General features: G+C 35.1%; 1 protein-coding gene across 1 annotated transcript; it reads right to left on the reverse strand.

Moving 5' to 3' along the window:
• Positions 1 to 589: 589 nt before the first annotated feature.
• On the reverse strand, positions 590 to 1,483 carry LOC139875739 (uncharacterized). Its single transcript, XM_071863046.1, has 2 exons — positions 1,435 to 1,483; positions 590 to 930 (listed from the first exon to the last, which is right to left on the reverse strand). The coding sequence occupies exons 1-2, from the start codon at positions 1,481 to 1,483 to the stop codon at positions 590 to 592; spliced, it is 390 nt and encodes a 129-aa protein (XP_071719147.1).
• Between the last annotated feature and the right edge of the window lie 17,420 nt (positions 1,484 to 18,903).

Here is an 18,903-nt window from a genome sequence, read left to right on the forward strand (position 1 = left end):
ATTTATAGAATTATTTAAATATTATATTATATTCGTGTGCATAGTTGACTTGTAATTTTTAGTCCGTTGCCTCGAGCGTTAAAAGTTGACTCTGGTCCCGGTTCCGGATTTTCAAACGTCCTTGCGTACAATTTAATATCTTGTATTTTGCGTTTTGCGACTTGTACTCTTGTAATTTTGAGACATTTCTCATCAATAATTTGAACCAATTTGATTGTACTTTGTACTTTTGAGCTTTTTGGTCGTTTGCGTCTTCAATTCGTCGAATCTGTCTTTTGTCTTCACCTTTTATTATTTAAACGAATATCACTTGTAAATAGAACACTTGCAACTAAAAGCTTGTCTTTCTTGAGGGATAATGCTATGAAATATATGTTCGTTTTTAGCATTATCAGTATGCATTTAAATCAATTAAATACACAAATCGAAAGTAATCACCGCTAAGTACTTAACGGACAGTTAATAAAGATTAACGGAAAAATCTAGGGAATTACATTACCTCCCCGTTAATGAAATTTCGTCCCGAAATTTAGTGCACATTCGCTGAAGTCGTCTCATCAGGAAACAGTTGCGGATACTTTTGCTTCATCTAGTCTTCATGCTCCCACGTGAATTCCAGTCTTCTGCGTGCGTTCCAACGAACTTTCATAATCGGTATGTTGCTCTGATTTAGGCGTTTGACCTCACGGTTCATGATCTTAACAGGTTCTTCTACGAAATGAAGTTTAGGATCCACTTGTATGTCATCCAAAGGAATTATCAAATCCTCGTCTGCCAAACACTTCTTCAAGTTTGACACGTGAAACGTATCATGAATCTCGCTAAGCTCTTGAGGTAAACTCAATCTATATGCTACGGGTCCAATCCGTTCAGTAATCTCAAATGGTCTAACATACCTTGGACTTAACTTGCCACGTTTCCCAAAACGTACTACACCTTTCCAAGGTGATACTTTCAGCATGACTTTGTCACCAACTTGAAATTCTAGAGGTCATTTTCGATTATCAGCATAACACTTTTGTCGTCTTCAAGCAGTTTTCAACCTCTCTTGAATTGGTATAATCTTTTCAGTAGTCTTGTGAATAATCTTGGGTCCTGTCAATTGACTATCCCCCAATTCACTCCAAAATATCGGTGATCTACACTTTCTCTTGTATAGCATCTCAAAAGGTGCGGCCTTAATACTCGCGTGATAGCTATTGTTGTATGAGAATTCTGCCAATGGTAAGTGCCTATCCCATCCGTTTCCAAAATCAATAACACATGCTCTCAACATGTCCTCTGACGTTTGGATGGTTGTTTCACTTTGGCCATCTGTTTGCGGATGATACGCAGTGCTCATATCAAGTCGAGTTCCCATTGCCTTTTATAATGTTTGCCAGAATCTAGATGTAAATCTGCTGTCTCTGTTGAAAATAATAGATATTGGCACACCATGTCGGGAAACCACTTCTTTTAGGTAAATCTGTGCCAACTTCTCCATCTTATCCGTTTCCTTAATCGGTAGAAAATGAGCTTATTTTGTGAGACGGTCAACAATAACCCAAATAGTATCGTAACCTCCCACAGTCTTGGGTAACTTAGTAATGAAGTCCATAGCTATACTTTCCCATTTCCACTGGGGAATCTTCGGCTGTGTCAGCAGTCCTGACGGTCTCTGATATTCTGCTTTTACCTTAGCACACGTCAAGCATTTACCAACATAGGTAGCAGTATCGGCTTTTAGATTAGGCCACTAGTACAGTACCTTAAGATCTTGATACATCTTGTCGGACCCAGGGTGAATAGAATATCTCGACTCGTGTGCCTCATCCAGCACTAGTTTCCTTAATCAGCCAAATTTTGGTACCCAAATCATGTCAGCAAAATAATGAGTTCCATCGTCTCTAATAGCAAACTGTTTATCTAGACCCTTGAGTGATTCAGTAGTAATATTCCCTTGGGTCAACGCCTCAAGTTGTGCATCGCGTATCTGAGAAGTAAGGTTCGTTCGGGCAGACATATTCAGCGCTCTAACTCGGAGAGACTTAGCCTTATCTTTCCTACTCAAGGAATCTGCAACAACATTAGCCTTGCCAGGATGATAGCGAATCTCACAGTCTGTAGTCGTTCAGTAGTTCTACCCAACATCTCTGTCTCATGTTGAGCCATTTTTGATCGAAGATATGTTGTAAGCTCTTGTGATCGGTGAAAATCGTAAACTTAGTACCATATAAATAGTGTCTCCACATCTTCAGTGAAAAGACCACAACACCAAGGTCTAAATCATGTGTCGTATAATTCTGCTCATGTATCTTCAACTGTCATAATCCATAGGCGATCACTTTCTTTCATTGCATCAACACACAACCAAAACCCTGTAATTAAGCATGACAGTAAATCACGAAATCTTCATTCCCTTGGGGTAAAGATAAAATCGGAGCAGTCGTCAATTTCTGTTTTCACAACTGAAATGCAGACTCATGTTGCTCAGTCCACTCATAATTTTTACCCCTGTGAGTTAACGCTGTCAACGGTCGAGCAATAGTAGAAAATCCCTCAATGAATCTCCTATAATAACTGACGAGACCTAAGAATTGCCGAATGTGACGATCGCTCCAAATCCATATGGACTAACACGTCATTCATTGATTTCATTACGAGGTATTTGACCTCTATATGATACATTTTGTAAACATTACATTCTTTTGAAAAAGCACACCATAAATGTATATTTAAATCAAAGGTTTTCGACATCTGATGATTTCTACATATAGACAATCACCGTATATAATAGTTTACAATAGTGCTTTCGTTGACAATGCAGTCAAAATAAGGTACATGGTGATGAATTGGTGAATGCAACGTTTTCTTGAAAAATATGCCATGTAAGACTCCATGCACATAACTTGTATATCATATAAGCAAACAGCGGAAGACTTCTAGGGAACCTGAGAATAAACATGCTAACAAGTGTCAACACAAAGGTTGGTGAGTTCATAGTTTTAGTATTTCGCATAATCTGTATATAAAAATGGATCACAAGATTTCAGTTGTTTCATCCAGAAACGTTTATCAAAATGTTCTACAAGAATGAGCACCCTGGTAACCAAGCCTTAACGTCTATAATAAGTACCCCTCGTTTAACATGCAACCAACATGTACAATACACGCAATCCAACGTGTACTAACTTCAAATAGCATACGTCTGTTTTATAGTTCAGGCTAGAGTTTCTTTCTATACCTGGAACAGACGGGGATGTTAAACCCTATGGATCCATATATAACTACTCGCGCCCACCAGTTCTTATAACCGGCAGTTACTAGTTACCAAAGCTAAGGGATTTTCGGTTCAAACTCGGTGTAGAATTTAGTATGTACTTGTATCCATTGTGTTTAAAATAAAGTGCATGTATTCTCAGCCCAAAAATATAGATTGCAAAAGCAATTAAAAGGGAGCAAATGAAACTCACCTTAGCAGCATATAAAGTTGTTCATCGTAATGTGATCGAAACTCAGAATATCAAATAATCGTAGATCTCAACGTATCAATATTGAGATTCAATATTGTAGGGAAAGTACGTAGAGGCAACGAAATTGATAAACACTAGTTTGACTCACGAGCAATACCCTCGAACAATACCCATAACCTCCTTAGTAATAACCCATAGTTTCCTTAGCTTTGACTCATTTGAAAACTTGGTTTGAAATAACCCGAACCTACTCACGTCGTAATATTTTATGTATAATATTATTAATAATAATATCAATACTAAAATAATAAGATTAATAATAATATTAATCTTAATAATAATAATAATAATAATAATAATAATAATAATAATAATAATAATAATAATAATAATAATAATAATAATAATATATATTTATGTATAACAGAGAGAGATTGAGAGAAAGTGGGTAAAGAGTTCGGCAGAAACCTGGGCTATTTATAGAATAATTCCTGATTCTGACCCCCATGCGATCGCATGAGTTTTGTGCCTATTTTCCATGCGATCGCATGGCCCTCTGATCCAGCTCACAAACTTTTATTTTCTTGTTTGTCGACATAATATTTAATTATATATATAATATATATAATTTATATAATTAATTATATATTATATTAAATTCATGTGCATAGTTGACTTGTAATTTTTGTTCCGATAAGTCGTACGTCATCACGCGACTTATGTTCCGGTTCCGGTTTTTCGATTGTCCCTTCGTACACTGAGAAAACTTGTATTTTACATTTCGTGACACGTATTTTTGTCAAAATATAGCCTTAAATTATCCCTAAACTATATCACTCGAAATATATCTTAAACTCTCGAGTGTTTTGGTCATTTACTTCTATAAATCAATGGCTCGTTATCTAACGAAGTATTTTTAATAATATTGTTTTTAAATCAAAACGTTTTGTAACCAAATTAATATTTATAAACACGTTTTAAATATACGTCACAAGTTATTCATATATCCAATTCCAACAGTTAATATTCCTTATTTTTGTATCGTCTAGATTACGTTATTTAAACAAACACTTTACCATATTGTCCGAATATCGTTAAGAATGAACGATTTCTCAAATCAGCGTGAACCTCACAACAGAGACCCGTAACAACATCGTAATCATTAAAAGACTTAGTAAATATCTTTTAATTCAATCGTTTGGCATAATCTTTTAACTCCCTAGTTAAATATATCAATCAGATAATCAAACCAATAAGGTTAATGCACAGTATCATTTTCATAACACTTTGTTACGTTTACAAGTTATAGTATGTATATCTAATTACATATAATTGTTCGCGAATCGTTGAGAACAATCGAAATGTATTTGAATAGTTTAAAATTTTGAGATTCAAATTCATAGACTTTGCTTATCGTGTCGGAAACGTTAAAGATTAAGTTTAAATTTGGTCAGAAATTTCCGGGTCATCACACCGAATCTGCATTGGCGACTTAAGAGTCTCCCATTTCTTGACCGTTTCTATCTTCTCAGGATTAACCTGAATGCCATTAATACCAACAATATGACCTAAAAATTGAACTTCTTGTAGCCAGAAGTCACACTTCGAAAACTTAGCATACAGCTGCTCTTTCCTGAGCATCTCAAGTATCAAACGGAGATGTTGTTCATGTTCCTTCGCATTCTTCGAATATACCAAGATATCATCAATAAACACAATAACAAACTCGTCTAGATATGGCTTACACACACGGTTCATGAGATACATGAACACTGCTGGTGCGTTCATCAATCCAAACGGCATTACGGTAAATTCATGATGTCCGTAGCGTGTTCTAAACGCTGTCTTTGGTATATCTGTCTCCTTTACTCTCATCTGATGGTAACCTGACCTCAGATCAATTTTAGAGTAACATCCCAATCCTTGCAACTGATCAAACAAATCATCGATCATCGGTAACGAATATCTATTCTTGATAGTCTGCTTATTCAGTTCCCTGTAATCAATACAAAGTCTCATATATCCATCCTTTTTCTTTACGAAGAGCACATGTGCTCTATCTCTGAAGTCCTTGGCCATGTAGCTCGCCTTCTTGCACCTGTGAAAAATTAAAGCATTACGACCCTGACGTTCTTCACTATTGAAATGTCCCGTTCATATTGATTATAAACGTTCCATATTAATTGATTTCTTCGCGAGGTTTTAACCTCTATATGAGACGTTTTTCAAAGACTGCATTCATTTTTAAAACAACCATAACCTTTATTTTGTCGATAAAGGTTTAAAAAGCATTACGTAAATTATCAAATAATGATAATCTAAAATATACCGTTTACACACGACCATTACATAATGGTTTACAATAAGAACATATTACATCAAAAATAAGTTTCTTGAATGCAGTTTTTACATAATATCATACAAGCATGGACTCCAAATCTTGTCCTTATTTTAGTATGCAACAGCGGAAGCTCTTAATAATCACCTGAGAATAAACATGCTTAAAACGTCAACAAAAATGTTGGTGAGTTATAGGTTTAACCTATATATTATCAAATCATAATAATAGACCACAAGATTTCATATTTCAATATACATCCCATACATAGAGATAAAATTCATTTATATGGTGAACACCTGGTAACTGACATTAACAAGATGCATATAATGTAGTGACCCGAACTTTTCCATGTTTATATATATTAATTGAGATTGATATTTACATGATTAAATGTTTCCAACATGTTAAGCAATCAAACTTGTTAAGACTTGATTAATTGAAATAGGTTTCATATAGACAATTGACCACCCAAGTTGACCGGTGATTCACGAACGTTAAAACTTGTAAAAACTATATGATGACATATATATGGTTATATATATAGTTAACATGATATTATGATATGTAAACATATCATTAAGTATATTAACAATGAACTACATATGTAAAAACAAGACTACTAACTTAATGATTTTGAAACGAGACATATATGTAACGATTATCGTTGTAACGACATTTAATGTATATATATCATATTAAGAGATATTCGTACATCATAATATCATGATAATATAATAATTTAAAATCTCTTTTGATATTATAAACATTGGGTTAACAACATTTAACAAGATCGTTAACCTAAAGGTTTCAAAACAACATTTACATGTAACGACTAACGATGAATTAACGACTCAGTTAAAATGTATATACATGTAGTGTTTTAATATGTATTTATACACTTTTGAAAGACTTCAATACACTTATCAAAATACTTCTACTTAACAAAAATGCTTACAATTACATCCTCGTTCAGTTTCATCAACAATTCTACTCGTATGCACCCGTATTCGTACTCGTACAATACACAGCTTTTAGATGTATGTACTATTGGTATATACACTCCAATGATCAGCTCTTAGCAGCCTATGTGAGTCACCTAACACATGTGGGAACCATCATTTGGCAACTAGCATGAAATATCTCATAAAATTACAAAAATATGAGTAATCATTCATGACTTATTTACATGAAAATAAAATTTCATATCCTTTATATCTAATCCATACACCAACGACCAAAAACACCTACAAACACTTTCATTCTTCAATTTTCTTCATCTAATTGATCTCTCTCAAGTTCTATCTTCAAGTTCTAAGTGTTCTTCATAAATTCCAAAAGTTCTAGTTTCATAAAATCAAGAATACTTTCAAGATTGCTAGCTCACTTCCAATCTTGTAAGGTGATCATCCAACCTCAAGAAATCTTTGTTTCTTACAGTAGGTTATCATTCTAATACAAGGTAATAATCATATTCAAACTTTGGTTCAATTTCTATAACTATAACAATCTTATTTCAAGTGATGATCTTACTTGAACTTGTTTTCGTGTCATGATTCTGCTTCAAGAACTTCGAGCCATCCAAGGATCCATTGAAGCTAGATCCATTTTTCTCTTTTCCAGTAGGTTTATCCAAGGAACTTAAGGTAGTAATGATGTTCATAACATCATTCGATTCATACATATAAAGCTATCTTATTCGAAGGTTTAAACTTGTAATCACTAGAACATAGTTTAGTTAATTCTAAACTTGTTCGCAAACAAAAGTTAATCCTTCTAACTTGACTTTTAAAATCAACTAAACACATGTTCTATATCTATATTATATGCTAACTTAATGATTTAAAACCTGGAAACACGAAAAACACCGTAAAACCGGATTTACGCCGTCGTAGTAACACCGCGGGCTGTTTTGGGTTAGTTAATTAAAAACTATGATAAACTTTGATTTTAAAGTTGTTATTCTGAAAAAATGATTTTTATTATGAACATGAAACTATATCCAAAAATTATGATTAAACTCAAAGTGGAAGTATGTTTTCTAAAATGGTCATCTAGACGTCGTTCTTTCGACTGAAATGACTACCTTTACAAAAACGACTTGTAACTTATTTTTCCGACTATAAACCTATACTTTTCTGTTTAGATTCATAAAATAGAGTTCAATATGAAACCATAGCAATTTGATTCACTCAAAACGGATTTAAAATGAAGAAGTTATGGGTAAAACAAGATTGGATAATTTTTCTCATTTTAGCTACGTGAAAATTGGTAACAAATCTATTCCAACCATAACTTAATCAACTTGTATTGTATATTATGTAATCTTGAGATACCATAGACACGTATACAATGTTTCGACCTATCATGTCGACACATCTATATATATTTCGGAACAACCATAGACACTCTATATGTGAATGTTGGAGTTAGCTATACAGGGTTGAGGTTGATTCCAAAATATATATAGTTTGAGTTGTGATCAATACTGAGATATGTATACACTGGGTCGTGGATTGATTCAAGATAATATTTATCGATTTATTTCTGTACATCTAACTGTGGACAACTAGTTGTAGGTTACTAACGAGGACAGCTGACTTAATAAACTTAAAACATCAAAATATATTAAAAGTGTTGTAAATATATTTTGAACATACTTTGATATATATGTATATATTGTTATAGGTTCGTGAATCAACCAGTGGCCAAGTCTTACTTCCCGACGAAGTAAAAATCTGTGAAAGTGAGTTATAGTCCCACTTTTAAAATCTAATATTTTTGGGATGAGAATACATGCAGGTTTTATAAATGATTTACAAAATAGACACAAGTACGTGAAACTACATTCTATGGTTGAATTATCGAAATCGAATATGCCCCTTTTTATTAAGTCTGGTAATCTAAGAATTAGGGAACAGACACCCTAATTGACGCGAATCCTAAAGATAGATCTATCGGGCCCAACAAGCCCCATCCAAAGTACCGGATGCTTTAGTACTTCGAAATTTATATCATATCCGAAGGGTGTCCCGGAATGATGGGGATATTCTTATATATGCATCTTGTTAATGTCGGTTACCAGGTGTTCACCATATGAATGATTTTTATCTCTATGTATGGAATGTGTATTGAAATATGAAATCTTGTGGTCTATTGTTACGATTTGATATATATAGGTTAAACCTATAACTCACCAACATTTTTGTTGACGTTTAAAGCATGTTTATTCTCAGGTGAATATTAAGAGCTTCCGCTGTTGCATACTAAAATAAGGACAAGATTTGGAGTCCATGTTTGTATGATATTGTGTAAAAACTGCATTCAAGAAACTGATTTCGATGTAACATATTTGTATTGTAAACCATTATGTAATGGTCGTGTGTAAACAGGATATTTTAGATTATCATTATTTGATAATCTACGTAAAGCTTTTTAAACCTTTATTTATGAAATAAAGGTTATGGTTTGTTTTTAAAAATGAATGCAGTCTTTGAAAAACGTCTCATATAGAGGTCAAAACCTCGCAACGAAATCAATTAATATGGAACGTTTTTAATCAATAAGAACGGGACATTTCAGTTGGTATCCGAGCGTTGGTCTTAGAGAACCAGAATTTTTCATTAGTGTGTCTTATCGAGTTTGTTAGGATGCATTAGTGAGTCTGGACTTCGACCGTGTTTACTTGAAAAATGATTGCTTAACAAATTTTGTTGGAAACTATATATTTTTAACATGTGAATATTATGTGATATATTAATCTCTTAACGCGTTTGATATTATGTGATAGATGTCTACCTCTAGAACAAGTCTCATTGACTCATCTAATAATAATGAAGAGTCAAATGTAAATTGGAATGATTCGTGGACTGATTCACAAGTTCCCGAAGAGGAACCGGAAGACGAGTCGGAATCGGAAGAAGAATCGGAACCGGAAGAAGAATCGGAACCGGATGAAGAAATAGAAACGGTGGGGGAAATAATGAAACGGTTAAGTAAAAGAAAATCCTCAACCAACCGACCAAGGTTAATTATGGTCAATGGTGTTTCCGCCAAGGAAGCAAAATATTGGGAGGATTACCAATTCTCCGATGAATCGGATTCCGACGAGAATTCCGATGATGTTATAGAAATTACCCCAACTGAATTTAAAAAGGCAAAATAAAATAATAAGGGAAAGGGCATAAAAATAGAGAAATCTAATTCTAACCCCGATGAACTTTATATGTATCGTCAACGCCCGAAGTCCTTAAGTTGTAACAATGACCCGGGAACCTCTAAACCACCAGGTTTTTCTAAACCAATGTGGACAACGATGGCTCGTATTAGGGGAACATCATATATCCCTAGAAACTTGGCAAAATGAACCAAAACCGAAGAAGAAGAAACGACCGAGTCGGAATAAGATAGTTGTATTCGTGTGGTGTAATATATGTAATATAGTGTTCTTATGCTTTATGATATATGTAAAAATTGCTTGTATTAATAAGTATTTTTTTATGAATCTAACTCTTGTCTATTTTATAGTTTAAAAACACAAAATGGATAGACAACCCAATATTTTAAGAGACCTACCCGGAGACATGATTGATGAAATCTTGTCTAGAGTCGGCCAGAATTCCTCGGCACAACTATTTAAGGCGAGATCAGTTTGTAAGACATTCGAAGAACGTTCCAAGAATGTCTTGGTTTATAAGAGACTTTCGTTTGAAAGATGGGGGATATCACATTGGGAAACCCATAAGTTACGATGTGTTTACTTTGACGCATATATTGCGGGGAACCCAAATGCTATTTTACGCAACGGGTTAAGAAATTATTTTGACTCAATATATCCGAATATTGGACTTCGTGATTTAGAAAAAGCGGCTAACATGCAACATAAAGAAGCATGTTATGCTTACGGATTAGTAATGTTCGCTTCTCACCAAAGTGAGAACAAGAACATCGGGCTACAACTATTAAACAAAACGTTTCCACAAGTGACGGAGTCGGTAATTGGGGTAAGAAATGAGGTTTTTAGATTATTACGGGACTGTTGGACATTACGTAACCCTCGTCCCTTTGACGATGTTACAACACGCTGTCTTATCAACGGCCATAACGGTTATGTTGCACAAGACCAAGGATGGGAAGTAGTCCTAGTAAAACCAGAATGCATGACTTGTTTCTGGACGTATGAATTACGTGTCTTTATTGCCTTTGCTGAACGACTTGTGTACTAGCTAGAATTATCTTCACAACTATCTTGTATCAAAGTTATTGTGTGCTATATTTCATGCTTTATGTAAAATAAGCGGTATTGTAAGTTTGTAAAATATTGTATAAAAGTTTGAACGCGAAATATTATTATAATCAGTTTTTCATATAGAATTGTAGTAGTTAAATTGTATATTAGCTACTAAGTATGAACTTAACGGGTAGGTACTACCCGAATTTAAACTTATAAAACGCTAATATGAAGAAAAAGCTTTTATAAATGAGTTCATATTATGCTACGAAATACTATTAACTACTCTTAATATTCTGTATGATTAACTTGTTCCATTTAACTATTTTGAAGGAAATGGCACCGACTACTCGACACACCGTGAATATGAATGAAGAGGAATTCCGTACTTTTCTAGCTTCAAACATAGCCGCAGTACAGGCTGCGCTACATACCAACAATAACCTTGGATCTAGCAGTACAGGAAATCGTGTAGGATGCACCTACAAAGAATTCACTGCCTGCAAACCTTTGGAATTTGATGGAACCGAAGGACCAATCGGATTGAAACGGTGGACCGAGAAGGTCGAATCGGTGTTTGCCATAAGTAAGTGTACTGAAGAGGACAAAGTAAAGTATGCTACGCATACCTTCACAGGTTCTGCGTTAACATGGTGGAATACCTATCTAGAGCAAGTGGGACAAGACGATGCGTACGCACTACCGTGGTCAGCATTCAAGCACTTGATGAACGAGAAGTACCGTCCCAGAACCGAGGTCAATAAGCTCAAGACAGAACTTAGAGGGTTACGAACCCAAGGATTTGATATTACCACGTACGAAAGACGATTCACAGAATTGTGCCTATTGTGTCCGGGAGCATTCGAAGATGAGGAAGAGAAGATCGACGCGTTTGTGAAAGGATTACCGGAAAGAATCCAAGAAGATATAAGTTCACACGAGCCCGCCTCCATACAACAGGCATGTAGAATGGCTCACAAACTCGTGAACCAAATTGAAGAAAGAATTAAAGAACAGACTGCTGAAGAGGCCAATGTGAAGCAAGTCAAAAGAAAGTGGGAGGAAAACGGTGATAAGAATCACCAATACAACAACAACAACAATTACAACAATAATCGCAACAATTATCCCAACAATCGCAACATCAATCGCAACTACAACAAACGGCCCAACAACAACAACAACAGCAACTACAACAATCATCCCAACAACAATAATAACCGCAACAACAACAACAATCAGAAGCAGCTATGCCAAAGGTGTGAAAAGAATCACTCGGGGTTCTGCACCAAATTTTGCAACAAGTGTAAAAGAAATGGTCATAGCGCGGTGAAGTGTGAGGTCTACGGACCAGGGGTTAATAGAACGAAAGGAATAAATGGTGTCAGAACGAGTAATGGCGGAGCAAGTAGTGTCGGAGCAAGTTATGCCAATGTAGTTTGTTATAAATGTGGAAAACCGGGCCACATTATTAGAAATTGCCCGAACCAGGAGAACACGAATGGACAAGGCCGTGGAAGAGTTTTCAATATTAATGCGGCAGAGGGACAGGAAGACCCGGAGCTTGTTACGGGTACGTTTCTTATTGACAATAAATCTGCTTACGTTTTATTTGATTCGGGTGCGGATAGAAGCTATATGAGTAGAGATTTTTGTGCTAAATTAAGTTGTCCATTGACGCCTTTGGATAGTAAATTTTTACTCGAATTAGCAAATGGTAAATTAATTTCAGCAGATAATATATGTCGGAATCGAGAAATTAAACTGGTTAGCGAAACATTTAAGATTGATTTGATACCAGTAGAGTTAGGGAGTTTTGATGTGATAATCGGTATGGACTGGTTGAAAGAAGTGAAAGCGGAGATCGTTTGTTACAAAAATGCAATTCGCATTATACGAGAAAAAGGAAAACCCTTAATGGTGTACGGAGAAAAGGGCAACACGAAGCTACATCTTATTAGTAATTTGAAGGCACAAAAACTAATAAGAAAAGGTTGCTATGCTGTTCTAGCACACGTCGAGAAAGTACAAACTGAAGAAAAGAGCATCAATGATGTTCCCGTCGCAAAAGAATTTCCTGATGTATTTCCGAAAGAATTACCGGGATTACCCCCACATCGATCCGTTGAATTTCAAATAGATCTTGTACCAGGAGCTGCACCAATAGCTCGTGCTCCTTACAGACTCGCACCCAGCGAGATGAAAGAACTACAAAGCCAATTACAAGAACTTTTAGAGCGTGGTTTCATTCGACCAAGCACATCACCGTGGGGAGCTCCTGTTTTGTTTGTCAAGAAGAAAGATGGTACATTCAGGTTGTGTATCGACTACCGAGAGTTGAACAAACTTACCATCAAGAACCGCTACCCACTACCGAGAATCGATGACTTATTTGATCAACTACAAGGCTCGTCTGTTTATTCAAAGATTGACTTACGTTCCGGGTATCATCAAATGCGGGTGAAAGAAGATGATATTCCAAAGACTGCTTTCAGAACACGTTACGGTCATTACGAGTTTATGGTCATGCCGTTTGGTTTAACTAATGCACCAGCTGTGTTCATGGACCTTATGAACCGAGTGTGTGGACCATACCTTGACAAGTTTGTCATTGTTTTCATTGATGACATACTTATTTACTCAAAGAATGACCAAGAACACGGTGAACATTTGAGAAAGGTGTTAGAAGTATTGAGGAAAGAAGAATTGTACGCTAAGTTTTCAAAGTGTGCATTTTGGTTGGAAGAAGTTCAATTCCTCGGTCACATAGTGAACAAAGAAGGTATTAAGGTGGATCCGGCAAAGATAGAAACTGTTGAAAAGTGGGAAACCCCGAAAACTCCGAAACACATACGCCAGTTTTTAGGACTAGCTGGTTACTACAGAAGGTTCATCCAAGACTTTTCCAGAATAGCAAAACCCTTGACTGCATTAACGCATAAAGGGAAGAAATTTGAATGGAATGATGAACAAGAGAAAGCGTTTCAGTTATTGAAGAAAAAGCTAACTACGGCACCTATATTGTCATTGCCTGAAGGGAATGATGATTTTGTGATTTATTGTGATGCATCAAAGCAAGGTCTCGGTTGTGTATTAATGCAACGAACGAAGGTGATTGCTTATGCGTCTAGACAATTGAAGATTCACGAACAAAATTATACGACGCATGATTTGGAATTAGGCGCGGTTGTTTTTGCATTAAAGACTTGGAGGCACTACTTATATGGGGTCAAAAGTATTATATATACCGACCACAAAAGTCTTCAACACATATTTAATCAGAAACAACTGAATATGAGGCAGCGTAGGTGGATTGAATTATTGAATGATTACGACTTTGAGATTCGTTACCACCCGGGGAAGGCAAATGTGGTAGCCGATGCCTTGAGCAGGAAGGACAGAGAACCCATTCGAGTAAAATCTATGAATATAATGATTCATAATAACATTACTACTCAAATAAAGGAGGCGCAACAAGGAGTTTTAAAAGAGGGAAATTTAAAGGATGAAATACCTAAAGGATCGGAGAAGCATCTTAATATTCGGGAAGACGGAACCCGGTATAGGGCTGAAAGGATTTGGGTACCAAAATTTGGAGATATGAGAGAAATGGTACTTAGAGAAGCTCATAAAACCAGATACTCAATACATCCTGGAACGGGGAAGATGTACAAGGATCTCAAGAAACATTTTTGGTGGCCGGGTATGAAAGCCGATGTTGCTAAATACGTAGGAGAATGTTTGACGTGTTCTAAGGTCAAAGCTGAGCATCAGAAACCATCAGGTCTACTTCAACAACCCGAAATCCCGGAATGGAAATGGGAAAACATTACCATGGATTTCATCACTAAATTGCCAAGGACTGCAAGTGGTTTTGATACTATTTGGGTAATAGTTGACCGTCTCATCAAATCAGCACACTTCTTGCCAATAAGAGAAGATGACAAGATGGAGAAGTTAGCACGACTGTATTTGAAGGAAGTCATCTCCAGACATGGAATACCAATCTCTATTATCTCTGATAGGGATGGCAGATTTATTTCAAGATTCTGGCAGACATTACAGCAAGCATTAGGAACTCGTCTAGACATGAGTACTGCCTATCATCCACAAACTGATGGGCAGAGCGAAAGGACGATACAAACGCTTGAATACATGCTACGAGCATGTGTTATTGATTTCGGAAACAGTTGGGATCGACATCTACCGTTAGCAGAATTTTCCTACAACAACAGCTACCATTCAAGCATTGAGATGGCGCCGTTTGAAGCACTTTATGGTAGAAAGTGCAGATCTCCGATTTGTTGGAGTGAAGTGGGGGATAGACAGATTACGGGTCCGGAGATTATACAAGAAACTACCGAGAAGATCATCCAAATTCAACAACGGTTGAAAACCGCCCAAAGTCGACAAAAGAGCTACGCTGACATTAAAAGAAAAGATATAGAATTTGAAATTGGAGAGATGGTCATGCTTAAAGTTGCACCTTGGAAAGGCGTTATTCGATTTGGTAAACGAGGGAAATTAAATCCAAGGTATATTGGACCATTCAAGATTATTGATCGTGTCGGACCAGTAGCTTACCGACTAGAGTTACCTCAACAACTCGCGGCTGTACATAACACTTTCCACGTCTCGAATTTAAAGAAATGTTTTGCTAAAGAAGATCTCACTATTCCGTTAGATGAAATCCAAATCAACGAAAAACTTCAATTCATCGAAGAACCCGTCGAAATAATGGATCGTGAGGTTAAAAGACTTAAGCAAAACAAGATACCAATTGTTAAGGTTCGATGGAATGCTCGCAGAGGACCCGAGTTCACCTGAGAGCGTGAAGATCAGATGAAGAAGAAATACCCGCATCTATTTCCAGAAGATTCGTCAACACCTTCAACAGCTTAAAATTTCGGGACGAAATTTATTTAACGGGTAGGTACTGTAGTGACCCGAACTTTTCCATGTTTATATATATTAATTGAGATTGATATTTACATGATTAAATGTTTCCAACATGTTAAGCAATCAAACTTGTTAAGACTTGATTAATTGAAATAGGTTTCATATAGACAATTGACCACCCAAGTTGACCGGTGATTCACGAACGTTAAAACTTGTAAAAACTATATGATGACATATATATGGTTATATATATAGTTAACATGATATTATGATATGTAAACATATCATTAAGTATATTAACAATGAACTACATATGTAAAAACAAGACTACTAACTTAATGATTTTGAAACGAGACATATATGTAACGATTATCGTTGTAACGACATTTAATGTATATATATCATATTAAGAGATATTCGTACATCATAATATCATGATAATATAATAATTTAAAATCTCTTTTGATATTATAAACATTGGGTTAACAACATTTAACAAGATCGTTAACCTAAAGGTTTCAAAACAACATTTACATGTAACGACTAACGATGAATTAACGACTCAGTTAAAATGTATATACATGTAGTGTTTTAATATGTATTTATACACTTTTGAAAGACTTCAATACACTTATCAAAATACTTCTACTTAACAAAAATGCTTACAATTACATCCTCGTTCAGTTTCATCAACAATTCTACTCGTATGCACCCGTATTCGTACTCGTACAATACACAGCTTTTAGATGTATGTACTATTGGTATATACACTCCAATGATCAGCTCTTAGCAGCCCATGTGAGTCACCTAACACATGTGGGAACCATCATTTGGCAACTAGCATGAAATATCTCATAAAATTACAAAAATATGAGTAATCATTCATGACTTATTTACATGAAAACAAAATTTCATATCCTTTATATCTAATCCATACACCAACGACCAAAAACACCTACAAACACTATCATTCTTCAATTTTCTTCATCTAATTGATCTCTCTCAAGTTCTATCTTCAAGTTCTAAGTGTTCTTCATAAATTCCAAAAGTTCTAGTTTCATAAAATCAAGAATACTTTCAAGATTGCTAGCTCACTTCCAATCTTGTAAGGTGATCATCCAACCTCAAGAAATCTTTGTTTCTTGCAGTAGGTTATCATTCTAATACAAGGTAATAATCATATTCAAACTTTGGTTCAATTTCTATAACTATAACAATCTTATTTCAAGTGATGATCTTACTTGAACTTGTTTTCGTGTCATGATTCTGCTTCAAGAACTTCGAGCCATCCAAGGATCCATTGAAGCTAGATCCATTTTTCTCTTTTCCAGTAGGTTTATCCAAGGAAATTAAGGTAGTAATGATGTTCATAACATCATTCGATTCATACATATAAAGCTATCTTATTCGAAGGTTTAAACTTGTAATCACTAGAACATAGTTTAGTTAATTCTAAACTTGTTCGCAAACAAAAGTTAATCCTTCTAACTTGACTTTTAAAATCAACTAAACACATGTTCTATATCTATATGATATGCTAACTTAATGATTTAAAACCTGGAAACACGAAAAACACCGTAAAACCGGATTTACGCCGTCGTAGTAACACCGCGGGCTGTTTTGGGTTAGTTAATTAAAAACTATGATAAACTTTGATTTTAAAGTTGTTATTCTGAGAAAATGATTTTTATTATGAACATGAAACTATATCCAAAAATTATGATTAAACTCAAAGTGGAAGTATGTTTTCTAAAATGGTCATCTAGACGTCGTTCTTTCGACTGAAATGACTACCTTTACAAAAACGACTTGTAACTTATTTTTCCGACTATAAAACTATACTTTTCTGTTTAGATTCATAAAATAGAGTTCAATATGAAACCATAGCAATTTGATTCACTCAAAACGGATTTAAAATGAAGAAGTTATGGGTAAAACAAGATTGGATAATTTTTCTCATTTTAGCTACGTGAAAATTGGTAACAAATCTATTCCAACCATAACTTAATCAACTTGTATTGTATATTATGTAATCTTGAGATACCATAGACACGTATACAATGTTTCGACCTATCATGTCGACACATCTATATATATTTCGGAACAACCATAGACACTCTATATGTGAATGTTGGAGTTAGCTATACAGGGTTGAGGTTGATTCCAAAATATATATAGTTTGAGTTGTGATCAATACTGAGATATGTATACACTGGGTCGTGGATTGATTCAAGATAATATTTATCGATTTATTTCTGTACATCTAACTGTGGACAACTAGTTGTAGGTTACTAACGAGGACAGCTGACTTAATAAACTTAAAACATCAAAATATATTAAAAGTGTTGTAAATATATTTTGAACATACTTTGATATATATGTATATATTGTTATAGGTTCGTGAATCAACCAGTGGCCAAGTCTTACTTCCCGACGAAGTAAAAATCTGTGAAAGTGAGTTATAGTCCCACTTTTAAAATCTAATATTTTTGGGATGAGAATACATGCAGGTTTTATAAATGATTTACAAAATAGACACAAGTACGTGAAACTACATTCTATGGTTGAATTATCGAAATCGAATATGCCCCTTTTTATTAAGTCTGGTAATCTAAGAATTAGGGAACAGACACCCTAATTGACGCGAATCCTAAAGATAGATCTATCGGGCCCAACAAGCCCCATCCAAAGTACCGGATGCTTTAGTACTTCGAAATTTATATCATATCCGAAGGGTGTCCCGGAATGATGGGGATATTCTTATATATGCATCTTGTTAATGTCGGTTACCAGGTGTTCACCATATGAATGATTTTTATCTCTATGTATGGGATGTGTATTGAAATATGAAATCTTGTGGTCTATTGTTACGATTTGATATATATAGGTTAAACCTATAACTCACCAACATTTTTGTTGACGTTTAAAGCATGTTTATTCTCAGGTGAATATTAAGAGCTTCCGCTGTTGCATACTAAAATAAG

This window comes from Rutidosis leptorrhynchoides, chromosome 11 (assembly GCF_046630445.1).
Source record: "Rutidosis leptorrhynchoides isolate AG116_Rl617_1_P2 chromosome 11, CSIRO_AGI_Rlap_v1, whole genome shotgun sequence".
NCBI lineage: Eukaryota > Viridiplantae > Streptophyta > Magnoliopsida > Asterales > Asteraceae > Rutidosis > Rutidosis leptorrhynchoides.

Coding starts and splice junctions, on each gene's coding strand:
- LOC139875739 (XM_071863046.1), bottom strand. CDS start 1,483: ATGGAGAAGTTGGCACAGATTTACCTAAAAGAAGTGGTTTCCCGACAT. Junction 931..1,434: donor AGAAGTGGTTTCCCGACATG/GTGTGCCAATAT, acceptor GGAAAGGTGTAG/TACGTTTTGGGAAACGTGGC.